The sequence below is a fragment of the Melopsittacus undulatus genome, chromosome 1 (assembly GCF_012275295.1).
Source record: "Melopsittacus undulatus isolate bMelUnd1 chromosome 1, bMelUnd1.mat.Z, whole genome shotgun sequence".
Taxonomy (NCBI): domain Eukaryota; kingdom Metazoa; phylum Chordata; class Aves; order Psittaciformes; family Psittaculidae; genus Melopsittacus; species Melopsittacus undulatus.
Window position 1 is genome coordinate 144,076,275 of NC_047527.1, and position 24,666 is coordinate 144,100,940.

General features: G+C 41.1%; 1 protein-coding gene across 1 annotated transcript in view; it reads left to right on the forward strand.

Annotated features, from left to right (window-relative positions):
- The window catches only part of POU6F2 (POU class 6 homeobox 2), a 297,021-nt gene that overhangs the window by 200,654 nt on the left and 71,701 nt on the right, over window positions 1-24,666 (forward strand). The window contains exon 5 of the mRNA XM_013128511.3: window positions 3,769-4,070. Coding sequence (XP_012983965.3) covers window positions 3,769-4,070 — 302 coding nt within the window. The remainder of the gene's footprint in view (window positions 1-3,768; window positions 4,071-24,666) is intronic.

Consider the following 24,666-nt stretch of genomic DNA (forward strand, 5'->3'; position numbering starts at 1 on the left):
TGCAACAGTGGAATCTTTGTTAAGTACTTTCAGACATTTAGTAAAGCTACATTTCATTAGGGACTGTAGAACAGGACAAGGGGTAACAGGTTAAAACTTCAACAGGGGAAGTTTAGATTGGATATAATGAAGAAATTCTTTACTGTTAGGCTGGTGAGGCACTGGAATGGGTTGCCCAGGGAGGTTGTGAATGCTCCATCCCTGGCAGTGTTCAAGGCCATGTTGGACAAAGCCTTGGGTGACATGGTTTAGTGTGAGGTGTCCCTGCCTATGGCAGGGGGGTTGGAACTTGATGATCTTCAGGTCCTTTCCAACCCTAACTATTCTATGATTCTATTTCAGTATGCATGGATTTTTGTGCAGTGGTTAACGAACAGATCAGTACTGTTTCTATCTTTTCAACTCGAATTTTGCAGGGCTAATTATATCACAGGCAACATTGCAACAAAAGCATCCTCAAAGAAACGCATGTGCTCTGTGGGGAACACTAATACTAATGATTATTAAATATCAGTCTTCTGATTGATCTGATCTACATGCACACACATAGACCAAGAAATCTTTTTGCAATATAATGTAACCACCCCCTCGTTTGTTTTAGTTTGTCATAACCATTTATTTTGCACTTTGAGCTTCGTTACCATTCTCCTCATGTCTTGTATGTCACCGTTTTAAGAAGTCCAGGCAGTGATGCTTTATCTTAAATGTTCCGTCAACAGATACTTTTTGCATCCTGTAAGTTCAAACATAAGATCATTGACAAAAATTTAGCACTGACCCAATTTTTCACTTTTATGTTATCAGACTCACATGATCCCTCCATCCTATGTTACTTCATGTTATCTCAGATAGATACTTTCAGTATTCTGTTAATTGCTGGCCATATTTGGTGTCCCTCAGGGATTGATGTTGGGACCGGTCTTGTTCAACATCTTTGTCAGTGACATGGACAGTGGGATTGAGTGCACCCTCAGCAAGTTTGCCGATGACACCAAGCTGTGTGATTTGGTTGATACGCTGGAGGGAAGGAATGCCATCCAGAGGGACCTTGACACGCTTGTGAGGTGGGCTGATGCCAACCTCATGAAGTTTAACCATGACAAGTGCAAGGTCCTATACCTGGGCTGGTGCAATCCCAGACACAGCCACAGATTGGGCAGAGAAGAGATTCAGAGCAGCCTTGCAGAGCTGGTTTGTCCAGATTGCTAAACTAGCACAAGTAAGGAAATGGCCTGCACAAGATAAAGAGCTGGTCTAGGTCCGGTTTTCCCTAATAGGAATGGGAAGCGTCTTTCCACTCTGTTGTCCTGGGTTCAGCAGTAGCAGTCATTTTTTCCCCTTCTCAGCTGGTGCAGTGCTGTGGTTTTGACTTTCCGCCTGGGAACAGCACTGATAACACCGATGTTTTTAGTTGTTGCTCAGTAACGTTTACTCTGACCAAGGACTTTGTGAGTCTCATGTTCTGCCAGGGAGGAGGGGAAGCCAGGAGGAAGCAGAGACAGGACACCTGACCCAAACTAACCAAAGAGGTATTCCACACTACAGCACATCATGGCCAGTATAGAAACTGGGGGCAGTTACTCAGAAGGGTGAGATCACTGCTGAGGTCAGGATGGGTATCAGCCAGTGGGTGGTGAATGGTTGTATTTTCTTCCCTTGTTATTTCCCTTATCATTACTACTAATGGTGGTAGCAGTAGTGATTTGTGTTATACCTTAGTTACTGGACTGTTCCTATGTCAACCCGTGGGAGTTACATTCTTTCGATTCTCCTCCCCCATCCCTCTGAGTGGGGAGAGAAAAAGGGGAGAGTGAGCAGGCAGCTGTGTGGTTCTGTGTTGCTGGCTGGGCTTAAACCATGACATCTGTGTACACACCTACAGATAGAACTGGTGAATATTATTGCTTGCCATCTGAGTTGCTTCCTGCTATGGTAAATATTTGTCTATGCAGTTGCTTTTTTGTATACAGACCTTCTCCATTCTTAGTTCTCCTATTCCTTAGATTATATTTGCATTTACCTTTGATTCTGGGGTATTTAGGTATGAGACCTGATTGTGGGATTGATGGGAGTGTACCCTTATTTCTCCAGGCTGATTTATTTTGCATGGGGTACCATGTGAGTTTTTAATCTGATAGTTACTGGTTTGTGTTGAAACACAAAACTTCCACAGTAACTTTATTGATGGAATATATTGGTGTTACCAGTCCTCCTTCCCTGCATTTTTCAGGTCCTTTGCTGAAGTCACATACACATGACTATAATTCTAATAAGGCATACCTGTGGTATGATTCCTGCCTCTGGTGAGAGAAAATTTAGAGCAGTTGTGAGTATAAGAATGGATGACCAACAGCTCTTCCTACCAAGCCTTTTGCTTTTCCTTCATACAGCCTTTTCTGGCTTATCATTCTGCCTCATCTTTCTCCATTTTATTTTCTTTTTTCTTCTGCTTATTCCAGTTTATGGCTCATTGATTTCATAAGTTGTACTAAGACCTGAGGTTCATCCCCAGGGCATAGACATCTAGAAAGTTAAAATAGGGCAGTTGGCATGGAAAGAAAGTGGAGATGGCTTGGCTTTATCTGCCAATCCACAAATAACTTGGTGAGCAGAGGTTCTGGCCATTGAATCTGAATGGCATTTTAGAAGTAATAAATTTGGTTCATTCCCAGGTTACTTTGGCTTCTGCTGATAGAAATTAGAATACAGAGTAGTGTTGGCAAAGCAGTATACAGCGTGCAGAATAGTGCAATGACCTTGTAAGCTGTTCCTTTTGGGATCTTACAGCCATCTATCACAGCCCCCAAGATGCTGATTACAGTGGGTAAGGCCGGAGACTCATGTGACTTATTCGGGGCATTACCCCAGAAAGCATCAGCTTCCTGTGATGTTCTGGTTGCTGCTTAGAGCTGTTCTTCCTTACTGACATCCCTGTGGCACACTTCCTCCCTTCCTGAACTTAATTAATGCCCTAGTCAATTCAAGTGTCTCTGGGAAATAAAGCTTCCTCCTCTATACTAGTAGGTTGATGTGAGCTACTAATTTCCGACCCTCAGCTTTGGAGCATGCTAGCAAAGCACAACAGACCTTTACTACCAGATGTAAGTGAGCAGTGCAAGCGCAGAGGATACCTACTCTATTTCACAAGAGTGCCTTATTGCTTTTAGATGTGAATGATACAGAACAGTTCTAATTTCAGACACACAAGCATTTTATTGGGTATGTTTGTTACCTATGCATTGCACAAGGATTTTCACAGCTGAAGGTTTTATTTCCTGACACCTGCTGTATAAAGACATGACAAAGCTCTTTTCAGAGCATCCTTTATTTTACAACTCTGATTTTCTCCTCCTTTATTTAACAGCACACAGTTCATGTTATGAGTTCTTGCTATGCTCTGTGCATAGCACATCCTGTTTGCCTCTTCTCCAGGCACACAGAATTCTCATTGGCTTCACTGGTAAGCTGTCTGAGCACAGGCTGCTGGTCAGCTCTGGCACCCATCCTGTGTGCAGAGCTGTAGCCTTTCCAAGGTTTGCCTTCCTTGCCTCCAGTGAAGTCCTGTTCTCACCACAGAACTGGACTGGCAGAATTACAGGATGTTATTGTTAGGAATGTGTTTCCTGCAACAGCCTGAAGTCTGAGGCCAGCTGACCTCAGTGGGCAATGTGTCCCACAATGTAACAGAACCAGAATTTAATCCAGTGTTATCTTTAACACAGTACTTCTGAAACCTACATAACTCTCTTTTCTTTCTTCAATTCACAGCTACCTCATCCCTGAATTCCCAGCTTCAACAGCTTCAGCATCTTCAGCAGCTCCAGCACCAACAGCAACAGCAGCAAAGCCAGCAGCAGCAGCAAGGTCAGCAGGCACAGACTCCACAGCCACCCCAGCAGACCCAGCAGACACAGCCACAGCCGGCAGCACCACCGCAGCAAAACCAAACACAGTCCCAGAGCCAGAGCCAGCCGCCTCTGGCCTCACAGTCCTCCAGCTCCCCTCAGAAACCCAGCCAGTCACCAGGGCATGGCCTTCCATCTCCTCTTACTTCACCAAATCCATTGCAGGTAGGACACTGTGTACAAGTCTCTAAGTCTAACAAGAAAATGCACACTCTCCCTCCACTGCAAGGGGAGGTCAAGTGAAGGTTATAATTTCTGACCATACAGGCTGAGAAATTCCGCCTTGTCTTAGTTAATCCTTACAGATATGCAGAGTAGAACAGCTAAAAGACCTGATAAAACAGAAGAGCATAATTAATAATGGTCCTAGTCTGCTGCTTTCTGAAGAGTAAATATCTTTTGCCCTTGAAGTCCATATCATAAGCCCCATAGAAAACTGGTTTTTGCCAGCCTGTGACCTTCTCAAATGGTGTTTGCCTAGCAGTCACCCTTTATGATAACTTACAAGGACAGCAAAGTTAGCTGTTCATTGGTAGATAATCCTGACTGTTCCTAAAAACACACAGATCTTCTGCTGGTGGTCATGTGCAAGGGATGGATGGGTTATTCTTTCTCTTGCAATCCAAATGTTTATCCTGCTAAGAATCTAATACTTTTGTGAAGAGTCTCACTATAGGCTCCAAAGCTACGAATGCTGTTAATGCTTTTTCTCCATGCTCACTTCAATGATAGGGATGTTTGTTAATAGACCTACAGCTGTGGCACCCACCCTTATGCTGGGCTCTGCCTGGCTTAGAATTCCTGGGCAGAAGGAGGAGAGCTCTGATCCAGTGGTCCTAATTTCTAATACTTTGGTGTTCACCTGCACTTAGAAACCAGCAAAGTCTCTATCCACTTTATTCTCTAAATTTTAAGGCTGACTTTAAAGGTTTTCTCCACACTGGTCTGGCTCCATTTCCTGCAGAAATTAAACTGCATTAGTTTAATAATTAAAAAATCCTTTTTCAGACAATTAAGGGAATTGGTTTACAAGAAGCTGTGTTTGCTGTGTGGTCAGTTAAGCCTGCATTAATTTAAGCTTCAACTAAATTGCATCAAATCTGATTTTTAGTGGTTTAGATAATAGACTTAAAAGTCCACAAGAGATGTGTCCTTGCTCTGTAAGCTTTTTCTTATAGTAGAGCATAACGTTTCTAGAGCTTCTTCTGTGTATTGTCTGAAGGGCTACTTGGGCACCACTTAATGCCCAGTCTGTCATGCTAGTGAGTGCTTTGGGACTCTTTAGTATGCAGATTTTTGACATACAGAGACAGGAATATTTCCAGAGGAGCTTCTGTTAGATTTTATTGTCTTGGTGCAGCTGTGATGTATGCATGCTAACTGTGTACACTATATGTTGCTGAAACTGCCTGCTGTATATTATGCTTCAAAAGGGATTCAGTTTTCCAGACAAAGCAAATGCATACATAAATTAGGGTTGGGGTAGGGAGAAAGAGGGATTATGTCAGTCCACATACCTCAAGAGGGTTGTACTAACACTGAATCTGAAGCCTTAGCTCTCACATGCCCTCTGACCTTAGTGTAAATCTCAACTGAACCTGAGTACTTCCAGCCTCATCTGTGACCTACAGGTACAGGCCAGTAGAAGCCCTTTCTACTGTTAGCTCTCCAGGGTCATACCTCACTTGCAGAAGTACAATAAAAGTAAGTAAAACCAGTATTTTCTTGCATGGGAGGTGCCAGTGTCAGTTTTCATGGACATACCTTGGCACATCTTTCTCTTCAGCACGCTTGTCCTACAGCTTCCCTTCTGAGGGTGGTCTGGATGTGGTAGACTTAACAAAAGTGGAAGGGGGGAACCAAGTACTCTGAGGTGGTCTTAGTTCAAACACTATTCCTGTGACAGAAAAGGGGAAGAGCATCTTCAGTCATAGGCTTGCCAAGCTGCTGAAGAGGGCTTTAAACCAAAGTTGCTGGGGGAAGGAGATTCTCAATCCATCCCACTCCTACCAGCTTGATGCCAGTGCCAGAAATAGATACCCAGAGCCTGGAGAGGGATTGCAGGTCAGCAGAAGAGCATCTCCTTAGACATTAGAAAGAAGTTCTTCCCTGGGAGGGTGCTGAGGTGCTGGCACAGGGTGCCCAGAGAAGCTGTGGCTGCCCCATCCCTGGCAGTGCTCAAGGCAAGGTTGGATGGGGCTTGGAGCAACCTGCTCTAGTGGAATATGTCCCTGCCCATGGCAGGGGTTTGGAGCTTTAAGGTCCCTTCTAACCCAAACCCATCTGGGATTCTATGAAACCTCTTAGGAACTAGGATTACATTTAATGAAAGACACAAGCATGAGAGGTCTGTCATTTCCCCTGGGCTGAGCTCAGCAGTGCTGTTAAGTCAGCTGCATGACTGGGACACTTTCAGAGCAACTGTTAAGGAATTAGAAGTCATTAGCTGTCAGCTCTGGCTCAACATTAAAGAGTCACTAAGGAGTTGAAGGATAAGTATTTTTAACATTCTTTCCTCTCTGATCCTCACCATTTAAATAGCCCTGAATAGCCATGACAAAGCCTTCAGTGGCATGGTTTAGTGGGAGGTGTCCCTGCCTGTGGCAGGGGGGTTGGAACTAGATGATCTTAAGGCCCTTTCCAACCCTAACTATTCTATGATTCTGTGAAACCCCAAAGTTTGTTGACAGATACAAATGCACCGTGTGCTGACAACCAGAAGAGAAGCCACAATTTAACACAGTATTTCAGGCCTCACCTTAGCAGTGTGTGTAGGGCCATCAGTTTGGCCTCCTAGCCTTTTCTGCAGTATTTCTACAGCAGGTATAATACTTCTCAAGCTTCCCAAAGAAATACTTAAGAACTTGAAACATGCTCTGTCATATTGCAAAGAATGATGAGATTTTTTATATGCAAACCAGTGAGACTCCAAAATATTTCCAAAGGAACTGCTGTTGCACTTTATATATGGTTGAAGGATGTGTTCAGGTACTTTACTAAAGCAGAGTAGTGGTAAGATTCCCTCTGTGAAACTTGTCTTTCCATTGTAAATCCTGCAGAGGAAAGCTGGCTTACCCCCATACATCTGGTCTCAAGACTGGATCTGAAATCGGGTTTATTTCTACACAAAAACATAAAAACTAAAACACTAAGAAAAGGAGGGAGCACCCATTTGGCAGCAGGTCACAGAGCCAGTTCATAATAGCTGCTTTGAATGTGGAGTTTTTAAATGTCTAATGCTTTGACTTAAAAATCGACCTAGGACAAAATTCAGCAATATTACGGCCTCTAAGGTAATGTGCTTTATGAACTAGAATGAAATGGGTTTTGTTTGAAGAATATTAAGGGAATAAAGATCAACAAAGTTAAAGTTTGACAGCTTAAATTTCATTTCTGAATTCTTGATTTTTTCATGTGGGCTTTATCCTCTTACATTATTCAGGATCTGTCTGAAAGATATTAGTTTAGAACAATGCAACCTCAAAAAATTGTCATGGAAAGTCAGTAATTCAGGAGGATGATTGTGTTTGTTTCAAAAAACTCTGAAGGATAACAGCAATTACATCTGAAAATGTACAGATGCTGTCATGTCCTTCAGAAGGCAAATTAAATGAAAGCGACTTGCTTAGGTCTACCTGGGTGAGGTACTTGTGCTGGCTGATCAGGAATTAATAATACCTGTGCAGCATACACCAGCTAAAAGTCTCAGAACGATTCCTGACAGATTGTTCTGCAGTACTCTGCTCTAATTTTATCCCTATGCTTTACTCAGTTCAGTGGGCTGGATTGTAGCTACAAAACTATTATGTTTAGGAAGTCTTTTAATGGTTGCGGAGAAAGATGAAAAGCCTCTCTTTAGGTTCCAGGGCCTGGATTCTGTGCTCACATTACTAATGATGCTCCAGATTTACACTGGTAAAAGTAAACCTCTGCAGAACCAGGGTCATTGCTGACCTGCAGAAGGTGACAAGCCAGGGGAGAATTTTCCAAAGCAGAGCTGTGTTTCAGGAGGTGATGGGCAGGTACATGGTGATATTTCATCCCTTCATTTTAGAATGGTGACATTCCTCATACAGATAATCGTAATCTGATTTTTACTTCCATTGTGTCAATGGACTGAGACAAAGGAATCCAGAAGTGAAAGACATGTTGTAAACCGGGCACTTTAAATCCTTTACTTCTGGGAAAATCCACTTTGCCTGTGCATGTTTAATGTTATTACATGGCAAACTATATGGGTTATTGAATGGTCAGCATGTAGCAACTTCAAAGTATGGTTACCACCACTTATGGAGTTTCCATCCAATTAAATTTCTGGAGCTGTAATATCATAATTATATGCTGTATAAAATCAGATGAGCCAAGTACTAAGTAGCCAATTATTCTGCTTGACTACCAGAATAAGGCGCTTTTTATCAGCAGCATATATTTAACTGGCTCCAAACAGAGGTTAGCTTCTGGTGCTGGCACTGTATTTTTCAGCAGTATGGATGAGAAGAATGTACCCACAGCCAGATCTATAAAGGGAGAGCTACACTATAGGTATAGAAGAATTCCCAATGATTTCTGCTGTTCTGTTCATGTGTGAATAGACAAACAGGAAATCCCCCAGGGATTGCCCCACTGTAAAATTATTCTGTCCGTTTTCAGAACTCTTTCCTAAAGCACCTTTTTGTCACAGAAGCCTGCCTACAGTAACTGCAGCTGGCGGAAGATGATGAAGAGAAGAAAATAATAACAAAAGGAGGGGAGAAGGGAAGCGAGGAGATGACAACAGCAGAAAAATCTTCCAAGTAATAGCAAACTCCAGGATAGCAAAACCAGAACCTCCTTCAGATTAATTTTTCATACTAATCTTAAATAATGTATTTGGAACCTCAACACTTTTATAACAAAGGAGAAGAGAAAAGCAGAAAGGCTGAAACACTCCGCTGTAAATGAGGGAGAATGTGTACACAGATGCCTGAGGCTCCAACAGTCACAAAGTCACAAAACCAAAACCACCCTTCCCATCGCCCCCCACCTCATTCACTGGTTAGCTTCTCATTAAGGAAAATTCTGCCTTACAGAAATCTCAGTGTTTACTGACGCTTTGATAAATTTACCTATATTTAAGATACAGAAGAAACAACGAAGTCTCTGTTGGTTTGAGAAAGGCATCTGGGATAAGCTTGCAAGGACTACAGTCACGGGCTGTCTTTATGTCTGTGTTCACAGCCAAGACCTGCTGTATTTGTCTAGTGATTACTGAATCATGAGATCAAAAAAACTTGATCAAGGCTACGACAGCAGAAGTACCACTGAGGAGGATTCTTGTTTGCTAAAATCATCCGGCCTTCCTCCTGTATATAACACTGTGCAATGTCTGACTGTTTGAATCTATTCCCAAGTTACCTGGTAATGTTTGACAAAGAAATCTTTTATAAATGGTGAACAAATGCTGTGCTTTTGATCCATTTTCCAGAATTTCCTAATTTTTGGTATCAACAGGGATTGAGATATTGCACATCGCAAGGCAACAAGTGATATAGACATGTACAGTGGACATTTATTCGTGCCCATCACCTGCTTAGTGAGAGCCTGTTGAAGTGCTGATCTTAGGTGGGTTTCCAGGAGGTATGGGCAAGACCTAGGTAGCAGCTCTAAACTAATAGCATGGAAACTCCCCTGCAGTCAGCTGAAGTGAGTTGAGCTTGGTGAACTCTTGAGAGTATTTTGCATATTTCAGCCCCTGCTCATTTCAGACAGATTTAAACATCTTTTTCTGTGGACAGTTTTGGATTTCTGAGTAGTCTTACAGTATCTGAATGATTTTTGTGGGTTGATAAAGGTGATTTCATGAATGGAAGAGGCAGGTATCTGTGTAAAAATTTCCACTACCTAGAAAGTCAAGGTCATACTGATATACCACACACAGATATACCACACCCACTGCAGATGCTCTCGTGATTCCTCTCCTCTCATGTTTGTGCTGCTTTTGCCAGTGTGGTAGTTCTGTGAACCACACAAGCATTACTGTTCACCAGCTTGAGCCCTGCTTCAGAAATTACTGGCTTTGAGTTTCAGTGCATCCAGTGCCTCCTTTCTTCTCTCACCCCTTCTGGATCTGCCACCAGTTAGGCCACTCTGATGTGGCAGTGTAGCAGCTTGCCATAGATGGATACCCGGGTGTCTCTGCATTGTGCTGTACCATGCTCCCTGGTCCAGGTGCACGGTGTCCATGCCCACAGACATGCCAGCTGGTTTCCTGGCTCAGCTTGTTTGAGACTTCCACTCCTCATGTGTACCTGGATAGGCATAAGCATCATTACCACAGAAAAGTAAGTTTCAGTGAGGTGTAGGACTGCATTCATCCACAGGACCAAGTAGAGTTTCAGATGTCCTCAGATGTCTTTCTTCTCCCAGAAGCTCACTGTTTTGGGGGGGTTTGAGGCGTTGGGACTTCACACTGTAAAAGCTGTTGAATACTGCATTTAAACAAAGCAGAGATGTTTAAGGGTTCTCAAAAAGACTTTATAAGCAAGTCTCTTCATTCCCTGAGGAAACCTCTCAGTTGGAGCACTGTCTGCCTGGCCCATCCAGATATACTCTGCAGGTGTTGCTATTTTCAGAAGCACAAGGAGTACTGGTGTCTGACTCACATTTAAAGCAAAGGAAATTAATCTTCCAGCAAAACAACTGGCATTATTAGCACCCAAGGGGCAGAAGCTGAGGCTAATATAGGAAACCATTTGCTAGAGAATTCTCTGAAGGAGAGGAAAGTGGAGTTGTTTGCCCAGCAAGCTCTGGCTTCTGAAATGGGAGCATTTAATAAACTCCCTAAAGCAACCTAAGTATTTAATAAATGGGGAAATAAATAAATAATATCCTCCCAGGATAAATTTGGGAAAGGATCCATATCCCATAAGGTCTTTTATTTCCAGAGCCTCTCTAGGCAGAGAGGAGGACCCTTGGGGATCTTAGGAACAGGAAAAATTGACACAGCCCCTCAGACACTGTTTAAAAGCCAATGGATCTGTTTGCTAGCATTTATCCCTCTTAATTTCCCTCATATTTCTAAAAAATAGGGGGAAAAAAGATCTGCCAAAGCATGAGTTTATTTTCCGCTATCATTCATACCACTCACACCTTCGTAATAAAGCCAAAAAAAAAATGCAAGTCACCATAGGTTTCTATTCTGTGAGACAAAGAAATTCTTCTGTTTGGAAGCAAGTGGACCAAGGGAACCCAGAGAACCTAGTGGGCTCACTGGGTCTGATTGAGGAGCTATATTGTAGAAGGGTATAGCCCTGATGTTATGTTATTATAGGCTCCTGGTACAAATAGCACCTGAAGGAGCCTGATCAGCTTCTAGGTACTGCCTCAAAAGGAGAAAGAGAAAAAGGGGAGAAAAAAAGGCCACTCCAGGCTGTGTTTTAAAGTTTCAAATTAAGCCTGTTTCAGCCGTATTGCTGAGATCCATCCAAGTGTCCACTTGTGGACTCTCGGGGTGGTTTTAGCAGATGCAGTTTAGGGCAGGTGTTTAAAAAACACGACTGCTTTCTCTTTTTTATTGATAGCCAGACTGTTTTGAGAGAGTGACTAAGCACAGGCCTGGAGATTATGAAATTTGCTTAAGTGTTAATGGGTTGATTGCTGAGTTACAGCCTGCCGTCTTTACTGGGAATTGATTGACTGGTGCTGCAGGTCTTCACACTTGACGCTCGGATTTGACTCGAAAATTCTGCCAAGTCTTTTACTCTGAAATTTATCTTAATTAGATCTGAAAGACCTGCCACAGCAGAATAGTCACACCGATTAAAATGAAAAACAGGAGAAATTACTGATCAAATTAATCATAATGTCGGGTTACAGCTGTAGGTCTGATGTAATTTGCCACTCCAGTGAGTTACATCGGCCCAGGCAGAGGAAAGAGAGCTGGTTTTACGCTGATCCGTAACACCAGGCAGCTTCGGGCAGCCCATCAGGACGTTTATCCCATTCATTCTCTTGGCTTATTCTGACCTCAGCGCTGCAACTAGAAACAAATTAGGGAAAAGGAAATAAAACTATCCTTTTATCCAAGGGGGTCGCACTGGATACATGAGCTTTCCATATCCTTGTTTCCTTTTCCCCCTTTCTCCAGCAACCTTCTGCTTTTGTTTAAAGTAACCAACAATTAATTATGTGGAAAATGGAAAATTAAAAAGTCAGAGGTTACCACTTCAGGTACAAGTCAGAAAATGTGTGTTTCTAAGAGCTCCTAATGGGTTAGGATAGGAGGAAATGAGGATCATTTAAGCCAGTGGGTAAACTGCAGCACATGAGAAGGCATGTCCAGCAGGTAGGAAATAACAGACTTGATATCTTACAGATGTGATGATCCTAAAAATATTCATACATTGTGTATTGTAATATAGGACATTGTGCTATAACCGTTTTACAAAACAAACAAAAGTCACTGGTAGAAGCCATGTTAGAAGGTGATAGGTTGTGGGTCTTCAGGGGTCCCACCATAAATAAGTCTTCTGCAGGCTTCCTACTAGTAGTTTGACCAGCAAGGTTTGGATGATTTTCAGGACAACATGTCTTGTAGCACCACTGCACTTTTTGCTCCTGATCCAGGACAAAGTCAAGAAATGAAAGTATTTGCCACCAGCTGGGAAAGGAAATGAAGTAAATGAAAGAGAAGAAGAAAACAGATGAACACTCTCAGCCTCAGAAATTGTCTTACCCTTGAAGTACACACAATTTTTATTTTGATACTATAGTACCTTAAAACTGATCAGGAATTTTCTATGTGATTTTTCCTCTCCAACAATGATGTAACTCCATAAAGGTGGGTTCTCCCCTGCCCAAAATTCCATTTTGATTCTCTATTTTAGGCCTGGGAAATGGAAAGAACTGAAGATGGCTTTTGTTTAAAATCAGCTTCAGTTGTATATCAACAGTTTATTACAGGAAATTGCCTAAAACATAGTGAATTAACAAAAGAAATCAAAACAGTTTTATTCATGGTGATGATGTGAAATCTGCTGAAATACTTCATCATTTTTACATGCAAGTTTTTGTTTGCTGAAACATTTCAATATTCCATATTTCATCTGCATTTTCAACAGAAATTACATCTTAAATTGGGAAAAAATTACATCTTAAATTAGAACAGCAATTACATCTTTGACAGGAATTACATCAATTAGGACAGTAATTACATTAAATTATAACTTAAATTAGGACAAGAATTTGACTTATTTCTTATAGGTTAGACAAGACGAAATATCCTGTGAGGATTCCAGTTGGAGAACCAGCCTGTTCTCTAGAAGAGATTGGAAGGCAAAACTGAGTTTTGAGAAGAGAAAAACTGATGTATGAAAATAACATATCCTGTGTTGCTGAGATTATCCTTTGACTTACAGGAATGGTGATGGTACAATTTGGTTCTTAAAGGAGCTCAGAATCTTTAAAGCAGCAATCGCTGCTGCAGTATCTTTGTACACCTGTTAAGAAGTATTTCCATGCTTGCAGAAAGCACCAGGGAAACAGTCAGACCTGGAGGCTCCTCGTCTCTTAGCAAAAATACAGGTGCTAGAAAGAAAACCCTAAAATATGGGCCCAGTCAAAGTACAGAGCAGTACTTTGTCGTAGGGATGGCCAGTAAATTGATACCAGAAGCTTATTCCGAATGAATGCGATAGCAAGTGATATTAAAATTGCTAGTTGCTGATGTTCTTGTGATTTACACCATAGTAATCTTATAATCCCATTTTTAACCCACTGGATAGGTAACTTCAGCTGGAGTGCTGTCTCTGTCTCTTCTTGCTCTCTTCCCAGTTTGGGCAGTGCTGTGCCTGTTGAACTGGTGGCTCCATCTGGAACAGGACTGGAGGTGGTAGAGGGCTCATCTCCTCTTGACATTTCCCAGGAGATGGCTGATACCTTGCAGAGTGCCAAGCAGAGCTGCCAGTGTGGATGCTTTATGGCCTGTGGGGCAGATGGTGAGGATGAAGGATGTACTGGGATGAAGCTCCAGGAAGGAGCAGTCTCATTCCCAGGATTCATCTGAGGATGCAGCTTCCATCAGTGTAGAATTCCTCAAGGACAGGGCTTGATTTTAGGCAGGAAAAGGAAAATGTTGTGAGGAAGAGAGGAGAGAAAAACAAAGTCTTTGTTATTCACAGTGCCTTTATTCCTAGTGACCTTTCCCACTGGGAGAGAGAGACACAAAATGAGATTGGCATTGTGAAAGGCTGAACTTGTATCACTGATCACCACTCTCGAATGAGATGCTGTGTGCATTTCCTCCTACCTCTGTCTGCAACTTTTCACTTTATAACGAGACCTAACAGTACTACTAGGGAAGTTGGCAGGAGGTTTCTCATAGCTCTCAAGTCAGACAGGAGCAAGCTTAGTATGCCATTAGGAAGGTTTCCCTCTCTTCTCCCTCCCCAACTTTATAGAATTACAGCTTCCTTGGTTTTTTTTTAACTGTCTTCTGACTATGAAACATGTTCTCCATGCAATCAAAATGTGTCTGACAGAATTTTCAGTTCGTGTAAAACAAATATAAAAATAAACAAAACTTGAGAAAACCAAGCCATTCTAAAATTCCTTGATGTTTTCCCCATAGACATTCAAAGAGTATGTCTAGGGGGAAATCACTGGTACTTCAAATGTACAAGTGAGTATAGAGATAACATACGTCAGTCCTGTAGACCCAGACTTGGCAGTCCATGCTCTCATGAGTGAAGTCTGCAGGGAAGGGAGGGGAGGGAGTGCTACTGCCACATACCATCTGCATATTTAGCTCTAATCTCATTATCAAGTTATGCCTTTGCTCACTGAATTCACCTTTGAAAAGTTCATTTGCATCAGGAAGCGAAGTGCTCTAGGAAATGGGTTGTTGGAGTCAGGAGCACCAGACTGCAGTCCCAGCACTGTCACTGTCTGGCATGTCACTTCGTCTTTCTGTTCTTTTGTTGATTCTTCCACCATTGTTTGATCTCTTTAGACTGCAAACTTGTACAGGTTTTTGGTATAATGCAATGAGGCCTTGATCTTGCATTGGGCTTCTAGGTACTGCTGTAACACTAATACTACAAAAGCAAGGAATATTGAAAAGAGGAAGATGCGTAGCCCCCACCACTCTCTTGCTGAATTCAGAGCCGTGTTGCTGTTGACTTCAGAGGACACAGGCTTGGTATCCATTTTGTTTTCAAGCATATTGAATATTTTGAAGTTCTGTCAGCTGCTCAGTGTGCTGTCAAATGCACTAATGAAAGGTTTTCCTAAAGTTAATTTTCCTACTCGTAATACAATAACCAAATTTGCTTTAACACTTGAAAAAATCCATCCATACTAAAGAGAATCAGTTGCTTAATCCTAAAATTAAAGGTTATTGCATGCAAGAGAAAATAATTACATGCTCAAAGTATGGAAAAAAGAAAACTTTTTTAATATGTAGGTATTTGTATAATTAAAGACTAATCAAGCATGAAGGCTGCTGACTAAACCAGAAAATGAGATTGTTGGCAAGCAATATTGTAATGTAAATGCCATTTTTGTTTAAGTACTAAAGAGCTGGAGGAATGATATCCTGAACAGATTAAAAGCAAACAGCATTGATAATAAATATTTATCAGATTTCAAATGCAACACACAGAGATTTTTATATTTTACATGCAAAATATATTGGCATTGAAATATTCAGTCACTTTTCAAAGGTTTGTTCACATCTTCACTTGAAAATGTTGAAAAGCAAGCACTTGCTAGTAAGAGAAACAGCTTTAGAACTGTCTTAACCTGTAGCAACGTCAGTATTCTGTAGGCAATGGAAAACAGCTGAGAGTTGCTACATTCTTAACTACAAGTGTAGAAGATCAACTCCTGAGGCTGGAGAGTCAGAATTTTAATGGTCCTTATGTGTGTTTTCTCTTTCTTTTCTTCTAAAATGCTCACATTAATTTTTCAAAAAGAGAGAGAATCTTCTCAAACTTAAATCCATGCCATGAAACAAATGCATAGTAAAGTATTTATGGAGGGCTTATGTATATATACAGAAATTATTCCACTGTAACATTTTGTTGTAGAGGACTGACTTAGTTAAAAGTTTGTATCTCCTTGGGGCACTGCTTTTAAATCTGTGTAAAAGTATTGTGCTGGTTAAATATGCTTATCATATACCTTTGTGTTGTGTTATTGTAGCCTAAATCTTGTTCAGAAGTAAATATCAAGATATTTGACTACATCAAGAGTTGAGGAGAATGAGGACATGCTAGACGTGATGTATCAAATTCATTTCCATTCCTGTCCATTTTCTTTCCATTACACTGTTCCCAGATTTGGCACTACTCAGCATGCTGAGGCCCAGCAGAAACCATCTCTTTTAATCAAGCCTCATCATGCAATGGTTGAAGCTAATTTAAGATGTCCTTTGACATCTGTGAAAGACTTAAACCCAACGGTTATGACAGTAATGCAATGAAGACCTTTGCTTTAGTACACACACTGTGGGCCATTGCACCCTTTGTGTTGATGTGTACCTCCTGTTTGCTCATGCATTTACTTTTCAGAATAATTTTATCTCTCTTGCTTACGAGTGAGAGATAGAGCAGTCTGTCACTGACAGAGCTATCGGGGACAGTGACAATAGGGACTTTTGAATGGGAGGCTGCCTGATAATTTGAATTATCAAATTTTTCCTAGGCTTCTGTAATTATATTCTATTAGCCTTTGGACAAAGGGAGTGTAGACAAGTTACAGCTAAATAATGCAGTGCAAGACTAACGCTAGTCTCTTGAATAGGCATTGATCTAGTTTTCACAAGGGTTGAGTCACTCCCATTGATGTGAACTGTAGAAATTATTACTTAGCCCTCAAAGGAGCACAAATACAGATTTCAACCCCTGGGTTTCTTAGAAAAATCTTGCTTGTGTCTATAGGTTATGTCCCAGGAAACTGACAGTTTGCAAATGCCAAAATTCAGACCAAGCCAGCCAGCTTTGTGCAATATCCTGTATTTATACAAGTTACTGAGCTCTTAAATGTAGAACTTCACAGACAGGCATATTAATATATCATCATTATGAAAAATACTTTATATGTCTTCTAAGCAATTCATATTTACACTAGTTTAATAACACTAAGGATTGCAGTGGTAAAAGACACATTAAGGAAAATAGTACAAGAACAAAATCTTGTGTGTAGACCATCTGTCAGTGGTCCAGCAAGAAGGAAGCTAGAAGCACATTTAGATCAAAGTCATGCAACTGATGGTCTGTGAGCCAGGTCTGACCCATGGGAAGTTTCTGTCCAGGCCCCAAGTGAGCAAGTGAAAGAAAAATAAAAGGCTTCTGAAGGCAAATGCACATGTGCTTTGCCCTGGGGTGTGCTGCTGCTGGGAGTCCCAAGAGCAGCCCAATTACCTAAGAGAGGTGGGCAAGTGAGGAGCCTGCCTTTTGATATTTGTTTGTTTTTCACACATAGCTGAGTGAAACATAGGAGTAAGTTTTAGGTTGCTGGTTAGCAAAAGACCCTAATTCTTTTCTTCTTCAGAGACTTCTGTGCCTCCTGAAGATTACTGATCCATTCAAGCAGGTGATAATTCCTTTTTTGTTTTCTAACTGTAGGCTGCATGAAGTGTAAGTTACAAGAAGGGTTTACCTATTATTTTTAGAAGGGACATTACCACGGTTTACTGAGGAAAACAGGGTAACATGTAAATTATTTAAAGGCTGAAACAGACACTTTCACAAGTCATTAAACTACCCTATGTTTTGGAACTCAAAGAGGATATCCTTGGGATATTTATCTGAGGGGTCTGCAGGTCAAAAGGGGAATGGAGTCAGCAGAAAAAGAAGCAGTCACATACAGAAAGAGCAATTATTCACAAAATAAAAATGAGGATAGTGGTTGGAAGTGTCAGCATATACATGTGAGATGCATTTGGTGGGGCCATTACTTATGAAAAAAGTCATTACTGCCGTTTTGCACTAGATACCATGTACCTATTTCATGGTAACCATGGCTTGCACAGCATTCATTTATATGAAAAACCTCCAGAGAAACCTCAAACCATCTAGTGAAATGTGGAAACATCTCCCAGCTCTCTGGCATTATACTCTTAGACAAGCATCAACCTAAACACGACTTTAAAATGCTCAACGCTTCAACACTTGTATGCATCATCTCCACTTACCTCTGTGAATCAATAAGGACATGCAGGCTTCATCTTCAGTGTGTGGTTTTGAAAGTCTTAATCTGATTCTCTAGGTTAACAATATCCTTTACTCCAGATCATAAAAAGTAAGATCACAGTCCTGGTTATAGCCTCACTTGGAAGTCTGAAGGCCAGCCAAGATGCTGCTCTGTTTTCCAGAGGACCATCCAAAAGACCTACCTTATTTTCAGATCAGATTTGCCCCTCATTGAGCAACAGATACTGAAACTTGTGGAATTCTTTCTGGACATGCTGTATTTGTTTCTGTAATCTCTTCACAGAAGTCTCACTGCCAGGATTAGGCAAAACTCGAACCCAAGGATATTCCATGATCTCAATAAATATTTGACTGTGAACCAGAAAAAGAAAACAGAAAATACAGGGTAGCTGACAAAGGTTTACATGGAGGAAATAAAACTGTGAAGTCCAATTTCATCTGGTTACCATATGCATCCCTCTGCCATTTGAGAGATTGGTTTCAAAATGAAGAGCCCAAAACAGGGAAACTACTAAAATACTACCAAAACACCTTTTTTTGGGAGCTTATGGAAAGAGAAGCTTCTTAAACACCATCAGAATGCCCACTACTTTTCGGAAGATTTCATTTCCAGCAGAAATAATAATGGTGCAATAAATTTTTCCATCACAATTTTTAAACCTGTTTGCAAAAATAAATTGTAACAAAATATTTGAAGTTAATCCTTAATTTAGAAATCACTGTGAGCTTCAGAAATACTGCCTGGTGCTTAGAAAAGCGAAGTCTGACATCTCTCCAGTAAACTGGAAAGCTGAACACTGTTGAATATAATGTTCACATGAGGGTGCTGTTTTTAAGTTTCCCAGGAGGCGATTCAGCATATCAAGGCAACAGGAGTAATGATCTGCGGAGGAGGCTCCTCATAAGGTAGAAAGAAAAAGATCAGTGCACTTCCCCCTTCTGACAGCTGACAGACCAGGGATCGCCCTGTGAAATAAAGTCAGCCATGCCAGTGAAATGGTCCAGCACTGAGCAAAGATTTACCTCAAGGACTGAGGTTTTCAATCATCAAGGCAATAACCACCCTCATTTTCCTAGAACCTACTCCTTTGCAAGATGCCTAGCATCCTTCTTTCAAACAGCTGGACAACTGAAGATGTCTTTTTCTTTAGTTTTTCCTGAAAACTGTATATTCACTGAAAAGCAAGTATATTCATGGCATCTGGTGAAATCATCTCGTGAAACAGTATCTCAGTCCCAGATTCAACCCCTTTTACAGCACCTGAATCAGATGTGAGGTTGCCATCGGGGTCTCCACATGCTGGTGAATGCCCTGATTTGTCGGAATAATGAACACTTGAGGGCTTTTACTTTTCCTTCTTGGAATATAAATAGTTTGCTCTTCATCAGGCCTGAAAGAGAACTTACCCTCCTACATGTCCCAGTATGCATGGCTGCTTTTACAAAGGAAGCATTTCTAAATAGTACAAAAAAGGTTGCAAGCCTCTGTGTCTGTGTATGTCTTTTCAGTTGGAGAACTGCCCGTTGGAAATTTTAATGAACAATTTCTGTAAGTACTAGACAGACCCACAAGGAGCTCTGTAAATATTCCAGATATAAGCCAAGACTCGTCTGGCTTTGCTCTCTCTGGGGAGAATAGGGGCTGAATGCATAGGTTACATGATATTCTCTCCATTGTTTGGATGGGAGAGCTGCCACTTCAGCATGGCATGAGCACTGCTCTTCCTGGGAGGGCTGCCTGGTGCTTGGGTTGTGTCTGGCTGATTCTCATTTTGCAATCATGCAAATGATGTTTCCTGAGCTCTTTTAAGAGGAAATTTGTGAAAGATGATTGGTACAGAAAGATGGATGTAAGATACATAAGGAGCATACGTATGATGAATCGGAATCTTCTGAGGATAAGGAATAATTTCTGATGTAGGTATTGAGTGACTTCCTATCACTTAACACTCCTTTTAATGTAAGGAGATGTTGAAATGATTCTAGAAAGTACAGTTAAAATAGATCCCTAAATATCTAAATGCTAGCTTGAGACTTTATGAGCAAAATTTGACTTTTAATGATATTAGGTCAATACAGACTAAAAACAAGAGGAATGACAAGTTCTGAAAGTAAAGCTTTAGCCTTAGTGCTTTGATAAGGATCCATGACCCCTGGCCCTTTAAAAATTGAACTTAGACTGTAAAAATATCACTTCTTATTGATCACATGGTTATTAAAGTCAGTCAAATGCTCAATTTATATGTCAAACACTTGTAATATTCCCTGTAAATATTAGAACAAAAGAAGAGGGTGATGTTGTGTTCAGTTGCATCAGTTTTATTCAGCTTTTCATCACTGAGAAACAATTAAAATGTCACCAAGAATTGCATGAAATACTACCAAAGCTAAATTAATGTACGGCTGTATCATGTATGTGGTGTATGTGTGCATTAGTTCATGTATGTGAAGGCAGAAACATACCCACCCATGTAACTGAGTGTGATAGGATATATGTGCCACGTGTTCTCATTCTCTCAGTTACACCTTTCTTCCCCCTACCACCTCATCGCCAGCCTGGAAAGGTAGGTATGGCTTATTTGGGTAATCTCAAGGAGAGTGAGGAAGCTTAATAAGTCAACAGATATTAATTAAATGTTAAAGGCAGTTTTTAAAGTATCTTCAGTATATATCGCTCCTAATGACATTCAAGGGCAATAGGAGGTCAGGGGGAGATCTTTAGATCCCCCAGGCTCCCCCAAGATGCTTTTCCATAACCAGATGCTTTCATATGAGTAATCGAAAGAAACCTTTAGTCAACCACTGGGGAGTCTTTACAGCCTGGCTTCGATTGGAGTCTGAGTGCAGGCCTGTGAGCAGGAGGTGTTTGTAAGCATTTCTAATGGCATTTTGATGTACATGTACAAAATTGATGTCGGAAGGATCATTGTAAAGTCCCAAACAGTGGAATATTGAGGACATTTTCAGGTGGCAGTCAGATTCTGGCTGGGTGAGCCCAGTATATTTTCTCATGTCACAGTTGATTAGGTTCACAGGGAAGTGGAAAGAGTAAAAAATTCTCTTATTACTGCAGCAATGCCATATCAGCCTCTTTTCCCTTTGAATGCAACATTAGTTTTTGTCCAGAACTCTAACTGCTTTCTACAGTTTGGGGAATTGTAAAGCAGAAACAATTTTCCCAGCCAGGCTGACCTTCACAGTAATGAGAAATGACTGGAATTTCTCTCTATTTCTCTAACATTTGAGGAGGGGGGGATAGAAGAAATGTGTTTGTTTTACCTGATATTATGTTGTGGGCGTCTATTTGGCACTTTGAGCCTAATTTTTTCCATTCAGGAGATTACATGGACTGTTGCACCATCTGACCCAGTAGCCAGCCCTCGAGTGTATAGAGAGCTGACAATAATGCACTTCAAACCTTTTGTTATCACAGCACTGATGGCATTTTGCTTCAGCCATTAAATGATTTTTTTTCTTGGGGTGGCTATTTTCATTTACTCTTCAGTACTTGTTCAGGTGATGAGCAGTGATCTTCAGAAAATTTAAGATTCATTACTGGCCAGGAAAATGGAGGAGCCTCCAGATGGACAGAGATCTGCAGAGTGTTCTTTGTGAGGCTTGTGCTACAGAACTACGATGCTGATCATCTCTTAGGGACAGGATAAGAAAATTCTGCTTTAGTGTGCAAAACAAATCAGTGCTATGTCCATGTCCAAAGAGTCTCTAACAGCAGCACATCTGGCTAGAAATAGGAGGTGTTTCCTGGTTCTTTCTAGGTGTTTCAGAATAAACCTCTAGGATAAGGGGCAATGGGTGTAAACTGGAGCATAGGAGGTTCCACATTAACATCAGGAAGAACTTCTTTACTGTAAGAGTGACAGAGCACTGGAACAGGTTGCCCAGGGAGGTTGTGGAGTCTTCTACATTGGAGATATTCAAGGCCCGCCTGGACAAGTTCCTGTGTGATGTAGTCCAGGTTACCCTGCTCTTGCAGGGGGGTTGGACTAGTTCTTTCGAGGTCCCTTCCAACTCTTGGGATTCTGTGATTCTGTGAATCCAAGGCCTCTAGCGATGCCTGGTGGTCCACACAAGGTCTGCCCTGCAAATGCAGAAGTAGCACTGCAAAGGTGTTGATATACCCAAGATAGGTTTTGTGAAGCAAGATTCAGTGCCAGGAAGAGTCAAGGCACTATGACAGGACATTAAATGCAATGAGCCACCCAAGCAAACATGTAAGATCCCAGGCACATTTATACAGCCTACTCTGAAGTCCTTACTGCTGCATCTTCATTGTGGCATTGGCAGAAACCACATGGGCTTGGGTGGGATTCCACCCGCTCCTGCTTATAGTGTAGACCTATCTGCCACTTGATGTCTGTGCTCGTAAAATACCCAGAAGCTCCTGGAAATGGCACAGGTGAAAATGTTTCAAACAGAAGACAAGCTGAATCAAATATCTGCCTGCAAATCACTCAGCTATGAAGGCTGAGAGGTAGTTTCAGGGAATTAATAAGTTTTCCTTGATTTTTTGCTTTGTTATAGCTAGGACAGTCACAGAGGAGGCAGTTTTTCATCCTTTTTTTCACCATGGAGGAGTAAAAGGTCTCATGGTATTTCTAGAAGAAGAAGGTTGCATAATACATTGTAAACTTTCAACAGGTTGACTGTACTCCTAACTTTACAGTATCTGAAAGGCCCAAACTGGAGAACATAATTCATTAAGTTGGTGTTACATTTTCCTAGTTAATATTTCCATGTTATAGCCATGATGTTTAAATTCCATGCTAATAGCCTGAAATATGGGGTCAAATTTAATATTCAAAGGAATATTAAATTCCATTATGATGTTGCAACACTTAAGAGTGCAATATCTCATTAACTGCAGTTAGGGGGCACACCAGAGCCTCCCCCATTAATGGCATGCTGTAGTCCTGACAGGACTTTCTTCTGATCTGCTCCTTCACTCAAAAATATCTGTATGTCTGCAGCTCATCAATTATGAACAAGGTCAGTAGGGGCAAAAATGCTTGAAACTGTGGGAAGCATTTCCTTTGCATTGCTATAGAGCATTACAAGAGGCTTAATTTATAAACTCTTTGGCAATCATGCTTGCCTTTCTCTTCTGGTCTTTCAAGGCAGGTGTTTCTTGAAGCCTTAGCCAGTGTTGCTTTCTCTCTGTATTCCCTTTACTCCATGTACTTTACATACATGATTACCGTGAGTAAGAAAGGTTGGAATCATGTGAATTCAATCCTAAAATGAATAGAAATAAGGTAAAGTAAAACCTGAGTGGATTGAGACAGATCTGCTGGCTCTTCTAGGAAAGGAAAACACAGTGGAGAAAAGAGCAAAGAAGGGTGCAGACTGCTCTCACACTTGGATCTAATCTTTTTCAGGAAACCCTCATTCTCCATCTTCATATAAGACTGGCCAAACCTGTCAGATAGTTTGGAAGTTATAATCTGGGAGAATGAAACTAGATAGTCTTGTGATAGAGAGAGGCAGCAATCACAACCAGTGCTTGATAATGCCTTTGTCTAAATTAGTTACAGAAAATAGATTGCTAATTTGAAGCACTTATTATAACTAGCACTGCCCTGCTTTGTTCACTGTTTGCAGTGTCTTGATGTTTGATTCATACTTCCATCTATAGCTGACTTTTATGAAGACTTCATAAAAGGACAGCATATTAATTCAAAGATGTTCGATACTGATCAATATTCATTGCAAAGCAATCGCAAACATGTAATATTCCATAGTCATATTTTTTGTCTAGTCCCAAATCAAACCCTAAGTCTAATACTCATTTAATGCCAGTGTAAATCGGGACCAACTTGGTAGAAGTTCAAGTGCGATACATCAGCAGGAAAGCAGTGTAAGCAAGATTGGTCTTAGTGACTGTGAATTTGGGGAAGTTTGTCTTCATAGCACAACTAAAACTTTCTGATGGTGACCTTTCTTCATCCTTGAGTTTCCCTTAAAATCTCTGCACATGGGAAACATCAGTAGGGCTCTTGTCACAGCAGCATGTTCAGAGCCTTCCCTGCCTGGCTACATTAAGACCTTCATTCAGTAAGGCAGGACCTGATCCTAGAAACAGAAAAGCGTTATCCTGGTTCCAGGACTGGTAAACCAGCATGTGATACTGGCAGCTCTCGGTGAGAGAAGCACTCCCTCAAGCATTTCTGACTTCACTAGACTGGGAAAGCGTACGCTGTATTAAATTTAGCATGCAAGACAAGCTATACTCCAACTTTATAAATAACAGCAGTGTCTCCACATCAAGTGCTTTGGGACTTGGATTATACACTTGGCAGCTTTGTGTTTGTTTTTTCTCTCCTAGATAGCAGTGACAAATCACTGGGTTAAGAACATACCCAGATAGGAATGAAAGGTGTTCTACCTCCTGATCTCTCTCCCTGGTGTGCTCTGTATTATGAAGGAACATTGTTATTTTATATGTAACCGGCTAAATGTGTGAAAACCGATCAACCAGTCTCAGAGCAGTGGGATAAGATTTAATTATGCTTATTAAGCAAGGGACAGAAGTGTCTAAGATGTGTGGAGAA